This window comes from Alexandromys fortis, unplaced genomic scaffold, assembly GCF_014885135.2.
Source record: "Alexandromys fortis isolate MF-2015 unplaced genomic scaffold, M_Fortis_MF-2015_v1.1 scaffold_225, whole genome shotgun sequence".
NCBI classification, from domain to species: Eukaryota; Metazoa; Chordata; class Mammalia; order Rodentia; family Cricetidae; genus Alexandromys; species Alexandromys fortis.
The window spans coordinates 521127-542191 of record NW_026068119.1 but is presented as its reverse complement, the minus strand read 5'-3'; the positions used below and the strand labels follow the sequence as shown (position 1 = coordinate 542191).

General features: G+C 51.9%; 1 protein-coding gene across 1 annotated transcript; it reads right to left on the bottom strand.

Moving 5' to 3' along the window:
* Window positions 1-531: 531 nt before the first annotated feature.
* On the bottom strand, window positions 532-15724 carry Plxnb3 (plexin B3). The gene is made up of 34 exons (XM_050124932.1): window positions 14669-15724; window positions 14081-14260; window positions 13294-13422; window positions 13103-13203; window positions 12073-12202; window positions 11799-11955; window positions 11602-11710; window positions 11407-11521; window positions 11152-11277; window positions 10950-11066; window positions 10572-10665; window positions 10315-10484; window positions 8503-8654; window positions 8181-8286; window positions 7212-7342; window positions 6816-6992; window positions 6522-6717; window positions 6166-6405; window positions 5918-6079; window positions 5689-5840; window positions 5501-5601; window positions 5202-5425; window positions 4870-5048; window positions 4632-4698; window positions 3913-4240; window positions 3683-3786; window positions 3490-3586; window positions 2942-3120; window positions 2656-2816; window positions 2153-2300; window positions 1917-1981; window positions 1773-1848; window positions 1569-1643; window positions 532-1239 (listed from the first exon to the last, which is right to left on the bottom strand). Exons 1-34 carry the CDS (start codon window positions 15722-15724, stop codon window positions 1135-1137), a joined length of 5709 nt encoding a protein of 1902 aa, XP_049980889.1. The 3' UTR covers window positions 532-1134.
* Window positions 15725-21065: the final 5341 nt, after the last annotated feature.

Here is a 21065-nt window from a genome sequence, read left to right as displayed (position 1 = left end):
TGTCTGTAATTTCAGCTCCCAGAGGATCTGACACCCTCTTCTGGCCTTCCTGGATACCAGACATACAAAAGATGTATAGACATACATACAAGCAAAACATCCACATACATAACATTTAAAAAAAAAACAGTTTGTGAGGCAGAGAGTCCACTCTAATTGCTTCTAGATGAGAATAAAGCGCAAAAGTGGAGCTAGGAGGGCTACCAGAAACTTCTGAAGAAAGTGGAGGGGGCTTGGCAGTGTCAATGCTTATCCCAAGTTAGACACGTTGTCCAGTGTCCTATAAAAAGAAAGAACTGACCAGGTGGTGGTGGCGCACGCCTTTAATCCCAGCACACGAGAGGTAGAGGCAGGTGGATCTCTGTGAGTTGGAGGCCAGCCTGGTCTACAGAGTGAGTTTCAGGACTGGTTCCATAGCTACTGAGAAACCCTGTTTCGAAAAACCAAAAGAGAAAGAAAAGAAAAGAAAAGAAAAGAAAAGAAAAGAAAAGAAGAGAGAGAGAGAGAGAGAGAACTGGTATGGATGGGGCTGGCATAGATGAAGAGGACAGCCTTTCTGCAGGGCCTGAGAGGTCAGGAAAGGAGAGACAGAGCAAAGTATGGAAGGCTTAATTACTTCTTTCCCCAAGAATGGCAGATTACAGCCATCGCACCAAGGGCAAAAGTGAATAGAAGAAAGGCTTGTAGAGAAGCCCTTGCAGAGCCTGGGTGTGTCTGGGGAGTAAACCCTGGTATAGGGAGAAGTAGCATCCTAGATCTAGAAAGTGAGGATATGGTGGTTCTCCCACAACCCTCGCTCATCCCTCTCACCTCAGCCCAGGGGGTACTGAGAGTTCACACTTGGCAGGAAAAGGCAGGGGTGGCAGATTGGAACTGTTTTTTTTTTCTTTTAAAGATGTGTTTCTATTTTATTTCCAGATGTGATTTTCCAGCAAGCAATTAAATACAGAGGGAAAGAGAGCAGAGATAATTATAAATTAGAAAGAAGCCAGGTGCGCGGCAGTAGGCACTTCATATAGTCTTGCTGACCCCTCCTCAGTCACTGCTTGGTCAGGGTCATACAGCACTTTGTTGGTGGATCCTGCTCACTGTTCTATAAGCTAGCAGGTCACAGGTGACCACTGTGGCCCTCATTCACAGGTCAGTCACTTTGTTCTCCACCAGGGCAGCGACTTGCTGCAGGCGGCAAGCCAGCTGCATCTTCTGGGCCACGGGGTCCTCCTCCAGGGCACTGATAATCTGTCAGGGCAATAGAGTGTACCTGCTTGAAATCCCACTCCTCTGCCCATCAGCCCAGGGCCTTCCTAGTCCTTTCTCCATCTAAACAAGGGTCAGGGTGATAAAGTAGGAACTCTCCTGGAGACCTGTCCAGGGAGGCCCTGGTGGAAGCCAAGACTACTTCCCAGACTGGGCCCTTTTCAGCACAGGATTGTTCCCTTCGTTCCCTTTATTTGGATTGGGCCACCCCCAAACCTATCCTCCCGTCAGGGAGATTCTGTGGGTCATTGTCTTAGCTACACCTCCTCCAAGTGCCTGCCCTCCTCCCCTCAAGGGTGCTCTGGCCTCACCTGGTCATAATACCTGTGGATGTGGTTGTAAAGTTCTCGAAGAGCCTCCAGACAGTGGGGAGCAGAGGTGTAGTTCTATGGGTAGTATGTTGGGGGCAGTGAGTCTCTTATCTCAGACCTCAAGACCCAAGGCTCTCCACTCCTACTCTGCCAGTTTTTCTCCCCCTAAATGTGGAGGACTAGGTCCCCTGAGCCAAGCCTCACCCCAGAGAGTTCAGCCAGAGCTGAATTCATCTCCTGATAGCTTGCTGGAGAGCTCTGATGAATGTCCGCATAGTACCTGGAGAAGTCAGCAGGGTTAAGAGCCTGTATCCCTGATCCCCAGCCCCCAAAGGCTCCAATACCTACTTCTCCACCATCTGCTTGTAGCGAGGGATCTCCCGGGCATAGAGGAGTTTGTTCACTGGGGAATCCTGCTCCGAGTAGAGGAGGTGAGAGGTGTAAATGGGGAGGTAGGAGAACAACCTGCACCACCATCTCCTATCTCCACAATGCCATTCCTCTCAACACACAGTCTCTGCACTGGGTTCCCCCCCCCCAAACTTTTCTTCTATTTGCCTCTGGTGCCCTGCTTATGCCCTCACCCGGCCCACTTTATGCTCCGAGACCATGCAGGAGTCGATGAAGGTCTGTGCAATGACAGCCAAGATGGCATCCTCGTTGTCTGACACCCGCACATCAAAAATGAGCTGGGGGTTCTTCAAGGCATTCACCCAGAATCGCAGCAGTAGGCTGGAGGTATAGGTCAGGTGTGGAGATGAGGCCTGGCCTGCCATTGTGGCCTCCTCCCCTCGTACTTCGGCTCCCCACTCCTCCACATAGATGTCTGTCTTGGAGCTGGGAATCTAGGTAGCAGGGAACTTAGGCTTTGTTTTCCATGAGAAGCTATCCTCATGGCACATGAGCCTGAGCTTGGACCTTCCTATTAGTAGTCCAGCTGGAGAGTGAGAGCAGAAACTCAGAGTGATGCTGTAAAGTCCGAGTTTCTGTCTTGGACTTGCTACCCTGTCATGATGAGGACATGTCCCTCTGAAATTCAGTAGACCACCCATACAGTGGGAAGGAGAGAGGTCAGCAGGAAAGGTACCTGTTTGTCTTCCAAATATGCAGGGTCTCTGGATCTTCTATGCCATGTTTCTCTGCCAGCTCATCCAGGAAGTCAAATAGGTACTTAACAGCAATAGGCACAGGCCGGTTCACACTAAGAATGGCCTGGAAGGTGTCATCCACAAATTTCTGCAAGGTTCCCTGCAGGCATGTCATGAGGATCATGTGAAGGCAGGGTGTGAAGGGGGCTAACCCCTGCTCCATCAAGTCAGTCACAATTCCTTGTCAACTCTGCTCCATTGCCAGACTCCCCTGGCAGCACCAACCTTCATTGAAAGTAAACGGGTGAGATAAATTTCTGGAATGGCCTTGGCTCGTGCCCGTTCTCGTTCTCGTTCCCGGAGGCTGCTGCGCCGCACTTTGGCCCCTTCTAGCTCCTCAGTGGCTTTCACCAGGTGCCAGAGCCGAACTCCACCCTCCTCACCATCTTCCAGCATGGGGGTGTCTAAGAGCACAGAAGTTTGACCTCAGTCCAATGCTCCTGCCCTCAATATGCAACCTATGATGATGGAGCCCATACTTCTCTTGTAATGGAGTAAGCAAAGAGCAAGGGGGGAGAAGGCGAGGAACAAGGGAGAGGTTGCTCAGGAACTTGCTCATCCTGACATCCCATGCATCCAGAATTTCCACACCTTGGTTAAGCCTAGAGATGTGACTATCCCCCTGACAAGAAGGGGTGGGAAACCCAAGTGAGGCACATAGCATGGCCAGGATTTCTGCTGCCCAGCCTGGTACTCTAGTGACTCTAACCCTGGACCACTCCAGCACTGCTGGTAGTCCTAGCAGATGGGCATGTCTGGACCAAGGAACTCACTCTCTCCAGAGGGGCAGCCTGTCTGGCCCAATCTCTGGGAGACAGTACCACCATTGTGCAGCTGAGGAATGAGCACCACTGTTGCTCCATCTGGGACCTGCAGGTGGGGAATGAGAGCAAAGGGGCGCCCTGCACATGTTAATTCTGGAGACAGCCCCTGCCCCTCCGCCCTGTCGGTGCTGCCCCCCAGCACCTTGTAGTGTTGCAGGGTGTTGAGTCTCTTCCAGTGGTTTTGAGTCACAGAGGTCAAGTCCTCATCCGACAGGGTTAGGTGACCAGCTAGTCCTGAGCGCCACTCTAGAGGGACTCAGAGAAGCCCATAAGCCCACAGCCTGCTTCCTGAGTTCCTCATTAGCAGTGGCTGAGCAACTGCAGGTGTGCTAGGAGCAGTGGGTAAGCAGGGAGTACAGTTGGCTTTCTCACCAAGGTCTAGGGAGTGCACCGAAGGCCTCTGGGAGAAGGGGGTTCCCTTGTAGACTTGATCTAACATCTTCTCCTTGACTTGGGTTATGGTGTCTGTGTCAAGCACCCGGGCTGGCATTCGCTGCACCTCACTGCTCTCTGCTGCCCCACAAGTCCCAGGTCCCACTAGTGCCATAAGGGTCAAAGGCCGGAACTCCACATCCTCTCGTAGCAGGTGACTGTCATTCAGAGTCCGTTTTGCTTTGCCTGTCACAGCGTCCACAGGGCCCTTGTCCACCTGGTACTTGATGGCTCGGAAGAGCATGTACAGTGGCTCACCAGCCACTTCCTACAACCATGAAGATGTGCCAGACATTGGCCACAGGGCCAGTGGACCCAGCAAAGGCCAGCAGAGGGCATAATGGGCCTGGGAGAGGCAGTTAGCAGCCTATAGCAAGGATCTAAGCAAAGGCCAGCAAGCTAACCAGGCCCCTGAGCTGGGCCCCAAGCCCTTTTTGTCCCTGTCAACAGTCAGCTGGAGAAGGAACACAATGCCTTCCCTTATCCAGCACTCTCATGGATCCATTGAGCAGAGAAAAGGATCCCATGACCTGACCTTTATCTGATGGCCACCCCAAGTCTCAGCTGGGGGCCTTGGGGGATTTGGGTGGCAGTTATAGAGACCATAAGCAGACAGAAGTTCTTAAGTGCTGGGAAGGAATGTTAAAAGCACCGCTCACCTTTAAGAAGGCATAGAGACAGATGGATAGCCAGTTAGTGAGCAGCTTCTCTACCATTGTCTCCGTCCTGTGTGAAGAAGACCCCAGGGCCTTGGTGAGGATAATCCTAAAATCCTCTCTGACCCTACTCCCGGAGTTCCTGGCTCCCAATCTCAGGGCCAGATCCCACTCAGTATATATTGGGAATGGGTCAGAGGAGAACCCCTGCCCCTGCCCCCATACCCAGGTCAAAGCCAACCTGCGTAACATGAGCTTGGGGTTCTTGTGTACATAATGGGCTGCTAGGTCGCAAAGCAGAGTTCTCATGATGTCGGTCAAGTACTCAAGCTTGCTGTGCAGAGCCAGGGACAGCAGTGAAGCCACATGGCAGCGATCTCTCTGGGAGAAGCTTGGCTGCTCCTCCAGAGTGTGGATGAGCTAGACAGGGAGTTGGCATTCACTCCACAAAACCCCATACCCTCCCTATTTCTGTGGTTAGGTCTCTACCAGAGTCTGGCAATCCCCAGCCCCACCTCCCTACCAGCTGAGGCTCCCTTGCCCTGTGGTCCCCACCATCCATGTGGTTCTCACTGTGAGAAGGAAGAGCTTGCTGTTGAGCAAATTGGAGAGCTGTGTGAGGCCCTGGCACACGGTGGCATGACAACCCTCTTCCCCGGGCCCTTCAAGCCCCGGCTGCAGTGGGCAGCCTCCATGACCAGGGAAGAAGGCACGCTCAGCGTATGTCCGGTAATCCAGAAAGGGTATCCCACTGGCCTCTAGGTCACTGGTGAGGTCTGTCATCTCAGTCATCAGGTCTGCAGGCCAGACCCATCAAGATGTGGGTTCAGGACTGGTGGATGCCCTGTCCTCCCACCTGTACCCCCACACACCTGTGAACTCCTTGCGACACTGGTCACCCACACCAGTCTCCAGGTTCTCCAGCTGCACCAGCACCTTCTGATAGTCTCTCAGGGCCTGCTTGCTCTTGTGCCTGGATCCAGAGACCAGGCATCAGCCACAGGCCCAGATAGATGTGTGGCCTGGGACCTGCCATGTGCTGGAGAGGAAACGGCCTTACCTGTACATGAGTGTGAGGAGGAGCACTGCGGCAATCAGCACAGTAGCACCCAGGCTCAGGCCCACCTGGGCCTCCACAGGGAAGGTGGACATCGTGGGCTCTACTTCATACTGGACAGGGCCCAGAGCCAGGCGCACATTGCCCATCTGTACCTGGGGGAGCAGGGCTCCTGAGCATGGGCCTGCTGCACAGCACACTGCTGGTCCACCAGGAACGGACTCACACTCACCACAAACTGCGGCAGGGTGTCTGAACCATTGGTTGGCTGAGGGGCGAGGTGGGGTGGCTCACAGTACAAGTGAGTAAGTGTCAGCGTCTTCACCAGGCACTCTCCATCCCCAATGTGCACCCGCACCTCCTCCTTGCTGATCCCCAGGTTGAGGCCCTCGCCCTGGGACACAGCAGAAGCCTGAGCTTGTAGGACTCCCACCCCCATCCTCCTCAGGATGGTGAGTGCCCAGGCAGTGGCACACCTACCTCCACATCCAAGATGTGGCCTGGCTTGAGGCGGTAGGGGTGAGTGAGTCCGTCATGACTGAGTGGAACCAGGCGAGGGTTAGGCTGGTACAGAAACCCCTGGCCCCCACTAGCACTGGCAAAGTCTACTTGCATGTTGTCTAGGGCAAAGAAGACCCGCTTTGGGAGGGCCCCGTCTGGCACCGCTGGACTGTGGCACAGGAGGAGGCTAGATGAGTTGACAGAGCACAGGGTAGAGCACTGGAGGGGCAGGGGATACAGATCAGTGAGTGGTCTTGGTACCACCACCCCCATCCCCTCACCAAGCATTCCCTGGGGTTGACCCTATTCTCTGCTTGCAGTGGTAGGGGACTCACCTGTAGCACACCACTCTCAAGCTGGATACAAGCCTGGGGATCAGCAGCAGGGGTACCACAGCTCCTCCTTGGGTTTACATCCTGGCCCTGGACCCCCAAAGCCTTTACCTGGTCCTCATCCTCCAACCACACAGACAGCAAGGGCTGCCACACGGCATCTAGGCCTATACCCCTGACTCGAATCAGTCGTCCACCCCTGTGCCAGGATACAAGTCAGAGAGTTTAGAGGATCTGGAGTAGCTCAACCCTAATACCTTCTCTTTCTAGTTCACTGCGGGATGGGTAAGTACTCACCCCCGGAAGCTGACACTAGGCTCTGCTGCCACCAGCTGGGGATTGGCAGTATATCGAAATGGGGTGGCGAGCAGTTTGCGCTCAACATGGCCAAAAACCACAAGAACTGCTGCTTCTCCTGGCTCTGCTTGGGGCATGGTGTGGCATATGATGGCTTCAGGACACACAGGCTCCTGGCTGCAGGGGAAGGGATATTATCACTTTGGGCTCAGCCCTAGACCTGGCCCAGTCCTTCAGGAAGAGAACCACTTGCTTCCCTCAGCAGGGGCAGAGGTTACAAGTACCACTTCTTTTAAAATTTCTACAAAGCCTTGAATCCACTGCCCCATCGTATAGGATGATCCTCAATTTGACAGTGGTCAGGCCTGGAGCAGATGACCTGGGTTGGATACTTACATGAGGCAAGGTTGATCACCCACAAAGGCACTGACGTTGCCTCCTGTCTGGAGGTACTGCCCATGGATGGTGAGCTGGGTGCCCCCTGACTGGGGGCCCCACTGAGGACTCAGGCTCAGCAGGACAGGGTCCTGGGAAACAGAGTAGGTTGGGGTGGACACAAGGCCCATCCTCAAGGCTCTCAACTTTGACTTATTGGATTGGTTTCTTGAGTCAGGGGCTTCAGTTGACTGTACCCTACTTCTTGAAGTGCTATGCCCTTCTTCCCCCCTTTCTGCCTAGGCTATCTCCCCTCCTGTATGCCCCTGCCTTTGCCATCACCTTCTCCCTCTTGAGGCAGTTCACAAGTTCTAAGATCTAGGATCCAGTCACCAACTTGGGGTACTTCAGCAAAACTTGCTCTAACCCTCATACGTTCACCCTGGGCTTTCTACTCCACAGTAGTCCAACCATGTGCCAAGGGCTCAGGCTAGCATCTGGGGGTATCCCTACTTTCTCCACATCCTCTTCCAGGGCTGCAACAAGTTTCGCGTGCCCTTCACCCTGGGTGTCTGCTGTTCTTGCTTCCACTCTGCCTACCTGCCTCCTAGACAGCTGCCAGGGACAGTGTCCCTGTCATCACAACACTGCTCCCAGCTTGCTCTCCACTGACATCATGCAGTTTCCTTCTTGGACACAGCAGCAGCGCTTCCTGCTGCTCTTGGATCTCGTTTGACATCTTTTTTAAAAAGATGTATTTACTATATATACAGTGTTCTGCCTGCATATATGCCTGCACACCAGAAGACGTGTGTATCTCATTATAGGTGGTTGTGAGCCATCATGTGTTTTTTTTGAAATTGAACTCATGACCTCTAGAAGAGCAGCCAGTGCTCTTAATCTCTGAGATATCTCTCCAGCCCCTAGTTTGACATCTATACATAATCCTTCTCCCCACCATATTAGGACCATCTTAGGGGAATTACTGACCTGGTAGACAAAGTGCTGGGTTGAGATGCCAGGAGGACGACTCTTAATGGTGACTTGGACAGGCCCAGCAGTGCCATTGGGAGCAGGAGATGTTATACACACAATCCTGGTGAATCAAGGTCTAGTCACTGGCTCAGGCCCTGGGAGAGCCGGTCAGGGGCTGCCTGGCCTGCTCTTCCTCTACCTTTAATTTCCTTTTTGTGCTCTAACTCAGGCCCTCATATGTCTTGACGGCAAGCCTCCCCTCTCTCTGGGTAACCAGTTTCTGAAGGCCTACTCCGGAGAGCATCCCTACCCTCCACAACCTGTTGAAGCGCCTCACCGAGCAGAGATGCCGTAGAGAGAAGGGTCGGGGTTGCAGGGCTGGCCAGCCACAGTCACAGCATTTTGCACATCATGAAAGGCTTGGCCCAGGTTGGAACCTAGGATGGTGATAGCCAAGCCACCTTCTGGGGGACCAGTCAGGGGTTCAATCTGTAGCAGAGAAGGATGGTAGATAGGATACCCCATACCCACGTCCCACTCTGCAGGTGTGGTGCCCAGTCAGCCAACTACTGGAAAATGTCTAGACCAAACTACTAGGTACTGGGAGTCCTGTAGGGATAGCCCAGCCCATTAGGGGGCGTGTTCGCCTCAGGCTAATGTTTACATATAAATCTGGCGGGGCGTGAACCCCGCCACTCTCTTTTTTTGTATTTCCTGCTCATGGCTGGATCCCTGGTGTTGTAAGCTATCCCTTCATTAAAATTTGCTGTTTCATATTAAGTTAGTCTGGTTATTATGCTGATTACAGTTTGGCACCCAACGTGGGAAAAGGGGGAGAATTAACTGGTTTGATGGGATGATTGGTATTTGTGAATTGTTTTTAGAAAATTTTATTGGTACTGTTTCTTGTATATTGATATATTAAATATTGAATGTGAGTGTTCCTACCTCTATTTTTGTATAAGAATATGCTTATAACTTTGTCTATATTGTATTGATACATTTACCATATTACAATGTACATTTCTACCTCTGATTCTATTTATATAATAACATTGTTTACATTTGATATGTAATGACATTGTTTACACTTGAAGATCATTGTCTTCATATATTGCACAGTTGTTTATTCTCTTAGTCTTCAAGTTAGGTATTGAGAATTAATCAGGTCTTTTAGATACATAGAGATTATATTTAGTATAGATAGTATAATCTTCAGCCTCTTCGAAGAGCTGTAGAAAATGGCCTTTAATCTAACCTAGAATTCTGTGCCAACAAGACACAATCACTCCTGGCAACGCCACTCTACTCCCGAGAGAACGTTGAGCACCAAAGACACTCCACTGGGAGCTTGTCTTCTTGGCAAAACTGGCCTTTGGGTTAAGAAAAGCCCATACCTCAACTTCTGACAAAGATACAGAATATCCATAAGTGGATAAAACAGAACTGTCTTATCTTGCCAAGACAGGGTAGGATAGTTCTAAGAAAGTTCCTTGCCTTTAATAATAGTATGTCAGTTATGTTAGGCCTTAGCCAAAGTTGGTTGACTCAGCATTGCAAACGAGACTTTGGGTGAATGCCCAGGTAGTCAGTTGTCTCTGTCATTTGTTGCACATTTTGGATATCTCTCGTTTGTTAAGTAATATTAATTCCCTTCTCAGATCTTTGACGGAGTTAAAGATTATATATATATATATTGGGGGACTGGAGAGATGGCTCAGTGGTTAAGAGCATTGCCTGCTCTTCCAAAGGTCCTGAGTTCAATTCCCAGTAACCACATGGTGGCTCACAACCATCTGTAATGAGGTCTGGTGCCCTCTTCTGGCTTGCAGGCATACACGCAGACAGACTATTGTATACATAATAAATAAATAAATATTTTTAAAAAAAGATTATATAATTGTAGTTACTCTCTACATTATTTAGACTCCTTGAAATAGAATGTTTAGCAAAACTTTTGTTCTCAATATTGTTTGTTATATTTATTATTTGTTACTATTGTATATAGTTGTATTTGGTTTAGTTCTGTCTTATTTAGACAAAAGGGGGAGAGTCCGAGGCAAGCAGCTTGACATGGGGGAATATTGGACAGTGGAGGCAGGGACCTTGGGGGAGTGGAAGCCAGGAGCTACAGAGGGGAGAGTCTCACCACATCAATGGTGGGTGTAGGGCATAGCTGTTCCACAGCATCTGGTGGGCACAGTGGCCCATAGCGGCAGGAAGGCTGGCCATCACCACACCACAGACAGCTTAGGCTTCCATTGGCTGCCTGGCAATGGCTGCAGTCAGGGTGACCCACGGCACAGTCATACAGAGTCACTGGGGAAAGTGGGGCAACATGTTGAGCCACTGCCCATGAGTCTCATATCCTGCCCCCCCCACCTGCCTTGTCACTTCAGGGCTCACCATGAAGATCATGGGCATTGTCCAGCCGCTGGATGTCACCTCTGGTTACATAGATGGGCACTGGGAGCTCCCGCTGGGACATAGACAGGTGGAACTATGGACAGAGGGTAGGATCAGGCTTGACTCCCCCGCTTGGGACATCTCTGCCTCCTACTTTGTCTAGAGCACCTCCTTAGAATGGGCATGATTGTCCTCTACATCTCTAAGCAGAGAGACAGAGGCTGCAGGCACCCTGCTCCCTGATACATGCCCAGGGCACCCAACACAGAGTGGGTTTTTGTAAGTAAAGGTAAGAGGAAGAGGGACTAAGCAGAGGTGGGGGTGTGTGGGTGTGTTTGAGTGGAGTGGGGCTGCCTAAGACATCAAGCAGCCTTTTACCTGCTGAGCCTGGCAATGAATGAGGCCAGAGTCCCTGGATATTTCCTCTAGGGAGGCAGGTAGCTTCTGCAGTTTTCCCGGCAGCTCTAGCCAGCAGTAGTATAAGGCAGGTAGACCCTGAAAAATGCAGATGCCATAACGTCAGGCTGTAAACACTGTCTACTCTCCCCTCATTTATGCCCTCATTCACCTGACAACTCACTCGGAAATAGTGAAGGTTCTGAATGTGCAGGGCTAAATGGCTCTCCCAGCCCACGGGCACCAACTGAGGACTTGCTAGGCCCTCAACCTGGGGACAAGCCCCTGGGCCACGAACCTGGATGTCCACCTAGGGAAAGGACAGCCTTAGCCCTTCAAAATTGTATGGGATCACTCCTGGGTGGGTCTGATCCCGTCCTGCTGGAGTGGCGTTCCGGGATGATCAGGTGCAAAGAGTTTGCATATTGGTCATACCAACCTCCTGGGCACTGTAGACAGTCTTCTCACCCTCTGGGCAGTGCTCTCCATATACACAGCGGCTGCTCTGGGGGCACCAGTGGCAATGCCACAGGCTGCCCACACAAGTACGACACCTGGAGGGGCAGGGGTCTCAGACTGTATACCATCTGGGATTTCCACCCTTACCCATCAAGAGTCAGATCCAGGAACTCACGGGGCAGCCACTTCCAAGGCCTGGACAGCGCTGCAGTCATAGAAGGAGAAGGTGGTGACAGCTACAACCACATCCTCAAACATCAGGGCCAGGGGCAAGGTGACATGATCTGCAAGGGGACAGTGGTGGCGGAGAAGGTCTTGTAGCTCCTGTCTGCTCCAGTTCCACCCTAGTACCCTACTCAAAGGTCCACTCACCTGAGCCTGGAGGGTTAGGTGGCACCTGATCTCCAGGAGGGGTGACACAGACCACATGGGGCCCTTCCACCTGAGCAAGACTGTCATAGTCCCCAAAAGAACAATGGAAGTATTCATCCATAGCCAGGGTGGGCAGCCGGGGAACAGACAGAGTGACCTATGACACATGAGAGGGAAACAGAGTGGTACAAGTGGACAGGAAGCAGCTAAGATGGTGTTTCCACGGACAATGGCCACACTGGCTGAAAGACCAGCAATGTAAGTGCCTCCTCACCTGGCCCTGTTCCTGGCGCGGGTGCTGGGCTGGTAGCAGGCTCTGGATGTGAAGGCAGTAGTTGTCTTCATAGCTCCACAGCCACTGGTTTGGCTGGGCTGCCCGTCCACACTCGCCCCTCCGAGTACACCTGCCAGGCAGGAGCCCATTGGTTCACCAAGTGAGTCTCAGGCTTCCTGGCATGGGGTTTGGAGGATGCTGGCTGGAGCACAGTAAGGAGGAGGCGTGAAGGGAACATAGGACTTCATGGCCAGGGTGCAGGCTTTAGCTTTAACTGGGAGTAAGAGGAAAACACTTCCTTCCTTTCTCCCTCTTTCCCTCTCTTCCAGCAATGGCCATGTCTCCCATGTTGGCCTCAAACTTTACTATGTAGCTGAAGATGACCTTGAATTTCTTTCTTTCTTTCTTTCTTTCTTTCTTTCTTTCTTTCTTTCTTTCTTTCCTTTTCTTCTTTTTTTTTTTTTTTTTTTTGGAGACAGGGTTTCTCTGTATAGCTTTGGAGCCTGCCCTGGAACTCAGTCTTGTAGACCAGGCTGGCCTCCACCTCACAGAGATCTGCCTGCCTCTGCCTCTGAGCTGCCACCACCCAGCTGACCTTGAATTTCTAATCTTCCTGCCTCTATCTCCCAAGTGCTGGGATTATAGGTAAATACCACCAGGCCTAGCTTATACGCGCTAGGGGTTGAACCCAGAGTTTTGTGCGTGCTAGGCAAACACTCTCCTAACTGAGCTGTATTCCTGGCCCACATTTCAGGTTTACATAAATGAGTTCTGGGCTGATAACTCAGGATGGAGGAAAGCTGGAGTGAACCAAGGAACACCAGCAGCAAGTCACAGGTCCTGGGAAGGGTGTCAGCGGCCTGGCCTGAGGTAAGATTACTAGAATGAGAGGTAAATGGTGACCCAATGAACTGAGATGGGATTAGGGACCCCAGCAACACTGACCCAAGTTGGCACACCCTACAGTTGCTTCTGTGGACAGCTTCCTGACTCCCAGCGCCTGTTGGTTCAAGTCTGGGCTCATGCTTACCTGCCCTGAAGGATGCACCAGCCACACAGTGGGTCCTTAGCCTGGAGACAGGTGGAGCAGTTGGGGAATTGAGGACAGGCTGCCACAAGAATCCTATCCACCTGAATGGGCAGTGAGGGAGAAATAAAGATGGGTTACAAAGACTCAGGTCACTTAGAGACATTCCACTCAACCTCAGAGACAGGCCTTACCTGCTGGGCAGTCAGGACATAGAGGTGGTCTCCACTACTGTCTACCAGCAGGTCAGGCATGATGGCTGAGCCTGGGGACCCCACTTGCTGGGAATGGTATATCTGGCCTTGGGAGCTGTTTAGGAAGACCTGGACAGGAGTGCAAAGATAGGACTGGGCAACTCTGCCAAGCCAAGGCCAGCTCTCTTGATGGCTTAATGCTGGCCTCTGAAGACACATGCTTTCCTGTCTCCTTTATTGGAACATAAAGACTGTCCGGAAGTAGCCTGTTCTCCAGAGTCAGATGCCCCTCCTGCTAGGCCATCAAGATATAGCCATGCCACTTTATCTCATTCAGGGCCCTCAAGGTTAAGCCACTCTTTAGGAACTAACAAGGCTGGGGCAGCAAAAGGTCCCTGGCTGAGGTTCTTGAATATCCGGCCATTCTGCCACATAAGAAGGCAGCTATAGAGACAAAAAGTTCACTGGGAAACAGGGTTTGTTTTAGAGAGACTCCTGAATCCAGGCTACTTCTGAGCATCAGGTCCTCTGGGCTTGTTTACATATCATCTCCACTCACCTTCAGCACCAACCCCATTGGTTAGAGAAGGCACAGTTGCCTGGGGGACTAGAGCAGGAGGTGGATCCTACCAGATGTCCAGGTTCAATGAAGCCTTCTGACCCACCTTCTGAGAGGGGGCGCGTCCTGAGCCACAAATGGCAGGGCCACCTGGACAAGCAGCAAAGCCAGGCACAGCCTGCAAGTATAGAGGTCATCCAAGAACACCCCCATGGGTCAGGATCTCACCTTATGTAGCTGGCCCTGGGTGTCTCCCAAGAAGGCTATCGTGTGCCCATCTGCCTGGAGAGCAGCCACTGCACTAATGGGCTGGCCCAGCTGCAGTAGAGGCTGGGCCTCCAGGGCTTGACGGCCTGCGATGGGGCTGGGGGTGTGTTCATCACCACAGGGATATGACTCAGGGGAGTCCTGGATAGGCAAGGTATAGAGAATCAATACCCAGAAGCAGCGGGCAGGCCCTCCCCTGGGAGCAGACAATATCCCACAGTCAGTAAGATAGGAGTTGGGAGAAATCAGGGATCAGAGCATCCTGGCCAGTATGGTCTGGAAGGCTGGTCCCCAAGCATCACAACATCACAATCTGTCCCACAGAGGAAGAGAGATGGAAAGAAACAGGCTGAGAGCATGTTGGAGCTTGGAGACAAAGCCCTCTGCTACCTATTGATATACCTAGCTAAAAAGTTAACCAGGAGCTATTCCTGGAGGGCACCCATGTCCCATATCACAGAGGAAGAGGGCTGGCAGGGCAGAGCAAGGAACAGAAAGTGAAGACAGAACCCCTTGTCAATATTTGGGAGCCAGGCTCTCATCACTCACAGGAGGCAGAGTAACGCAGCGGGATGTGACACCATACTCCACAGTGGCTTCTTCCATGCCACTGGGCCCCTGACCACCAGTGGTATAACAAAGTCGCCTGGCCTGTTCCATACTCTTGTCCAGGTCAGCTAAGGGAAAGGCACACAGGGCTGACTGTGCCTGACTTATGCCTGCTGCAAATGCACCTAGCAATGTGTCCGGAGAAAGGAAGGCAGCTTGGATAAGGCCCTGGCCATGGCAGGCAAGGGGCACTTCCACATAGGAGTAAAGGTTGACATCTCCAAGGCAGACGCGAGCTACATAGGAGCGATACTCAGCCTGGGCCCGGGCCCCACGGCGACGGAAGACAAAGTAGGCAAAGTGGGCATCAGAAAAAGCCCCCACATAGCTATTGTTATAGTCTGAGAAGTCTCCCACCACGAGTCGTCCCAGACCTTCGCTGGAGAAAGGCTGTGGCCCAGCCATCTGGCGCACAGTCAGGGGCGGTACCCCGGCTGACAGCTTGCCTGCCAGGCCCCTGGCTACCAGCAGGAGGTCTTGGCCTGGCAAGGACACCACTAGGCCCACTGTGGTTACTCCGGGGGTATTGGCAGCCACAAACTGCCCATCACCAGGGTCTTCAGCCTGGTACAGCACCTGAGCCACATCCCCAAGGCTCCGCTTCTCACATACACCTTGCCTCACTTGCCCACAAGCCACCAGCTCGTTGGCCCTGCTGCTCACCAGCAAGAGTTGGTTGACATTATCAGTGAGCTGGGCCTGTGGGCACTCAGCCAAGTCACGGAAAGGCACGCAGTCAGGACTGTCAATGACAGGGCCAGTGACAGCCACAGCCTCCATCTTCAGCTCAGGGCTGAGCTGGAAGAGATGATTCACCGCACCCACGTAGAGTGTGCCCTGGCCTGGTGCCAGCACCAGGTGGTTGAAGCTGGTGTTGGGTACAGAGAAGCGATGGGCTCTGGTTAAGGGCAGCAACAGCAGGAACAGCAGCAGAAGGTGGAGGGTGAAGAGAGGCCAGGGAGCCATCACAGGAACCTGGAGGAAGTCAGCCAGCATAAGACCTGATGGGAGAATGTTGAAGGTACTCCATTCCCCAACAGACAGAAGCAGGCAAGGGAAAGAGAAAGGCTGTGGGGGAGGGAGGACAGAGGAGGAAGGGGCTCAGAGAGAGACAGTCAGGGAGAGGACAGAAAGGACAAAGAAAGTGTCCTAGATCTGGAGAAAGCGACAGGATGAGGATGAGGGTATACAAGGAAAAAATTCTTTTATCTTCTGCTTTATAGGCATGTGAAGTATAAAGGGGACAAGTCCTGAGAAACCACGTGGCCATGGTAGAGGAATTCTGAGTGACAGAGAGGCAGGAAAGGGGAGGAACATGGGGGAAGAAAACCACATCTACCGGGCAACTGTATGGTCACCCAGACAAAAAAAGGCAATATGGGGAGAAGAGGAGCCAGGCAATCATGCGTCAATGGAGGATAAAGAGAAAACCCATCCAAGGCAGTCAGAATCAGCTGCATGGAAGGACCTTAACTAGCTCAATGACACAGTCAATGAGAGATTTGGCTTCTGGTTAAGATGCAATCAGGTACACTGACCCCCAAAACAGTAACGAACAGGTGGACAGGAACAGGGCCTTAGACCACCTCTGGGTGGCCCATGTAGGGGTGGCAGAAGAACTTCCAGCCAACCTGGAGGGTGCTGGGAAACTCTGGGGCACCAGGAGTCAGCTCAGGGTACCAGAGTGAAGGACCCCAGCAGCTAGGGTCTGTGGAGCCCTAGCTCCAGCAGGGTCCTCAGTGTAGGAACGCTGATGAGGAGAGCCATGAGAGAAAGGTCAGAGAGAGCTTGACTGAAGTAGAGGACAGGGAGTAGGGAAACAGGACAGAAGTAGCCCCAGCTGTGAGTGGAGGGGACCCTGAGTCTAAGACACTGAGGGCAAGGACCAGCTCCCAGGTCCCCTCCAACCCAATAGCAGTCAGTAACAGTTATTGACCAACTGCCTAACTAGGTGACATTCAGACAGATTTGACCCTGAGTAGAGCTCCAGAAAGAGGGACAGGGCTGGTGACATATACTGAACTGAGCTGGGATCTGTACAGCTAGCTAGTCATGGGCATGTGCCAGTCAGAAGCCACATATTGCCATTCAGAAAGATCCCAGGTCCCCTTATCTTGACAACACAGATAGGAAAGTCCATTTCCTCTAGTGTCCATGTGTCCCTGTGACAGAGTTGAGTGTGAGTAATGGGGGAAATGAGGTTGTTACCCAAGAAGGCAAAGGATATGAAAGCTCCCTGCAAGGCTGCCCTATGCCTAGCCTGGGAAAATTTATCCCTTTCTGCATCTCTCAGTGACATCTTTGGGGACACAGGACCCAGACACTTACCACCACTACGGAGTGCAGAAATGGGGTCTCCTCACATCAGCTGCTTCAGAGTAGTGGCGATGGGCACAAGATGGTTGTGGGGGTCATTGTCCTGAGTGGGAGGGATGCAGTCGAGGCTCAGCCCCATTCATGCTGGTCCTGGGGGAGGAAGGAGACAGGGGAGGGGGCAAGGGCCTGGCGACCGGGCTCCACCACAGCTGGGAGCTTTGTCAATAGTGGCCTGGCCAAGGCAGCCCTGCCTCCACCCCAACAATGCCCCCTCTGTCCAGAGGCACAGGCCAGGGACCCACTATCTGGTGCTCTTACCCCCACTACAGCTGTTCTAGCCAGGGAGCTCCCTGCCACTCCCCATCTCCAGGGAGACACCCCCTGGGATGTAGAGACAAAGGGACAGGGTTTCCTTGAGTCAGTTCTCCCATGTGGCCCACAACTCTTGTGCCAATGCACAGTGCTCCTCCCCCAAGTTTCCCTGGGTCCCTGTAAAGAACACAGGGTAGCCCTTAAGCCCCCACCACAGGGCCAAAGGCGCTGAGCCCCTGAAATGCCAGGCTTGGCCTCGGTAGCCTTGGTACTGGATGAAGTGCCAGTTCCAGCTGTCAATGCCTGCCTTTGTCCAGGCTAAGGCAGAGGAGGCGATGACAAAGACAGCCCATGAAGAAGACCTTCTCCCCCGCCTCCTGGCCTGAAAGAAGATTGTCCCCACCCAGCCCTACCCCCAGGACTGGCAAAATTGTGCCAGTTACAGTGTGGTAGAGGGGAAAGCCAGCAGAGGATGATGAATGGGAGGGGCTGAGGCAGAGGGACCACAGGGGACTGTGCCAGAATTGAGCCCTGGCATCAGACATGGGACAGGAAGGTTCTCCTGGGGAGGACCTTTCCCCGAAGGAGGGAAGGGAGTGGCAGTAGCAGGTGGCTCCCCTGCTGCTCTCGTAAGGCAACCTTGGGACCAGCTAACTTTAAGACCCACAGTACAGGGACATATTTATTCAGCTTAAGGGTTTTGCTACTCCTATAGCTCACAGTCACGTGGCAGCAAGCTTTCGGGTGAAGTGGCAGGTGGCTGTTGCCATCTGGCAGAACCAGTTGGTTGGTGTGGTGGTGGGGAGCCAAGCAGGCAGCCTCCTTATATTGCACCCATTCTGGGCTAGTGCCTGCTCTCTCATCTTGGGTCAGAAGTCCTGGTTCTCTCTGTTCTAGCTTCAGTGCTAAGCCCCGTTAGGAGATACCATGCCTGCAGGTATCACACAGGTGTCACTGTGGAGCCAGATTAGTGTCTGATGGCCTTTGCTTGACTCTAGCTAGTTAGGCTAACAGATTCTGGCTTTTCCCTGTCCTTAGCAGCCCTGAAGCGTGTCATTATACATGGTGTCCAAACCAGCCCCTAGCTCCTACCTACCTGGTGGGCCACCAATGTTCTGAGGAGCAGTTGCTTACCCAGGAGCGGTCTCAGTGGAGCTCCAGTCTCCTGCCCCACAATGCAACTGTGCCCAGCCCAACACATCCCAGTGAGCCCAGGCTGAGAGCCCAACACATTCTGATCCGCCCCTTTGTCTAACAACAGAAGGTAGGCTTTTACTCCCCTTTGCTGACTTCAGCAGGTGCAGTAGAGGACTGGCTATAGGGACCTGACTGGAGCTGCTAAGACCAGGTCACTGCCAAGTGGGCATTTCCTAGCCTCCCAAGAAGTGACCATTGACCATCCATCTAGAGAAAAAGAAACTGCTAAATATCCAATGATATTAACACATTTTGTCCTCCCAGTAACTCCAGAAAGCGCTTTGGTCATTTCCTCTGGGCAACAGATGGTGTGTGTGTGGGGGGAGCAGCAGCGCAAGGGAAGTTTCATGGCTAGTAAGTAACAAAGCTGAGGGTTATCTACAGGGTTCCAACCTGTATCCATATGGCCATGTGGTCTTGAACTATGAACTTTGGCAGGCAGAGAGCAGGAAAGAAAGGGATGACATGCCCCTGTTCTGTATTTGTCCCCTAACTGGAGCATAAGATTGGTAGAGGGTGGACTTCAAGGGTCCAGAGGTCAGTAAGTCATGGTCACAGCTGCTAAGCTCCAGAACTTGAGCTTGCCTTCCCAGACTTTCTCAACAGCTTTGCATTTGATCAAGTACAAACCTAGAGCCCTGGTATGAAAACTGGGGGGAGGGCCGGGCGGTGGTGGCGCAAGCCTTTAATCCCAGCACTCGGGAGGCAGAGGCAGGTGGATCTCTGGGAGTTCAAGGCCAGCCTGGTCTACAAGAGCTAGTTCCAGGACAGGAACCAAAAGCTACGGAGAAACCCTGTCTTAAAAAATTAAAAAAAAAAAAAAAAAAAGAAAGAAAGAAAGAAAGAAAGAAAGAAAACTGGGGGGAGGCCTGGATTAGGGATGCTACTATAGCCATGGAAAGAAACAAATGCATTGCAGATGTGTTTAGGGGACCATAGGGTTTTTTTTTAAGAGAAAGTTTCTCTGTGCAGCTTTGGAGCCTGGCTAGACATAGGATCTTGAAAGCCTGGTACTGAATAGGTGCTGGTGACAAAGACGGGAGAATTCAGGACTTTTACCCTGGGATGTACTTTCTCAACAGAGAGAATGCATGGAGATGACGAAGAAAGATGGAGTAACCCACAAATAGGGGGACATGGCTAATAAGGCCTTCTGGATATGGGATGACAGTTTGGCTTTTGGGGTGACAAATGCTGATGGTGGTTCATATAGAACGTTCCCAGTCAGTGCTGTTACACAGAGGAATTCTGTCTTGAAAAAAAAATAAGAAAAGAAAGTTCCTAGACAGTCAGAGCTATACAGTGAGAGCCTATTCAAACACACACACACACACACACACACACACACACAAAACAGAAAAAAGAAAAGAAGGGGGTGGAGGGAGAAAAGAAAAAGGAGGAGGAAGGATGGACAAGCAGCCTCAGTCTCTGTAACTGCAAATGGAAACAGCCTGCAGGAGCAGCTGCAGCTGGTAACACAAGTGACCTATGTTGACTTTTACCCAATAGGAACTATGCTGCTACAACCCTGCATAGGGCTTGTCCCTCTTACTAGTACCCTTTGCAGATGCGTCACACTGCTCTATACGAGTCCTCCACAGACCAGCTGGATGCCACTCATTTATAGGTAGGGAGGCAGCCTCTACTGGTCTGGTGCTATCTCCTGGCTGTGTGCCTGGGTCTCTAGCTGCTGGCAAGGGATTCACTGGCCAGAAGAGATATGGACTTCCTGCCTCTCCCTCCCATGTCCACTGCACAGACGTGGTGTCCTCAATATAGCCAATGCACTTGGCATTAAAAAATATTTTATTTTGTGGGTGGCAGTGGCGCGCGGCTTTAATCCCAGCACTCAGGAGGCAGAGACAGGTCGATCTGTGTGAGTTCAAGACCAGCCTGGTCTATAGAGATAGTTCCAGGACAGGCTCCAAAGCTACAGAGAAACCCTATCTAGAAAAACAAAAACAAAAAAGTTATTTTATGTATATGGGTGTTTTGCCTGCATGTATAACTGTGCACCACGTTTGTGCCTGGTGCCTAAAGAGGTCAGAAGAGGGCATCAGATCTCCTGAAAGTACAGTTCCAGACAGTTGTGAGCTGCCATGTGGATGATGGGAAGAGAACCTGGGTCTTCTGCAAGAACAGCCAGTGCTCTTAACTGCTGAGCCTTCTCTCTAGGCCCAACATTTAACACTTTTTCTGAAAAAGGATCTTACTACATAGCCTTTGTTGGTCTGGGACACAGTCTGTAGACCTTGTTGGCCTCTAATCCACAGAAATCCTCCTGCTTCTGCTCCCTGAGTGCTGGGATTAAAGGTATGTTTTAATCTACCTGGCAGAGATGGAGTTTGTGAAAAGATGTTAATGTGGATTTTAAGCACTAGGGTTAAGAGAAAGAAAGACACAGAAGAAAGTGATCCACACCAGAGAATGTAAGCACTAAGTTGGCATTTCTCTCTCTCTCTCTCTCTCTCTCTCTCTCTCTCTCTCTCTCTCTCTCTCTCTCTCTCTCTCT

Coding starts and splice junctions, on each gene's coding strand:
- Plxnb3 (XM_050124932.1), bottom strand. CDS start 15,724: ATGCTGGCTGACTTCCTCCAGGTTCCTGTGATGGCTCCCTGGCCTCTC. Junction 5,426..5,500: donor GTGTCGCAAGGAGTTCACAG/GTGTGTGGGGGT, acceptor TCTGGCCTGCAG/ACCTGATGACTGAGATGACA. Junction 1,982..2,152: donor CGGAGCATAAAGTGGGCCGG/GTGAGGGCATAA, acceptor TACTCGGAGCAG/GATTCCCCAGTGAACAAACT.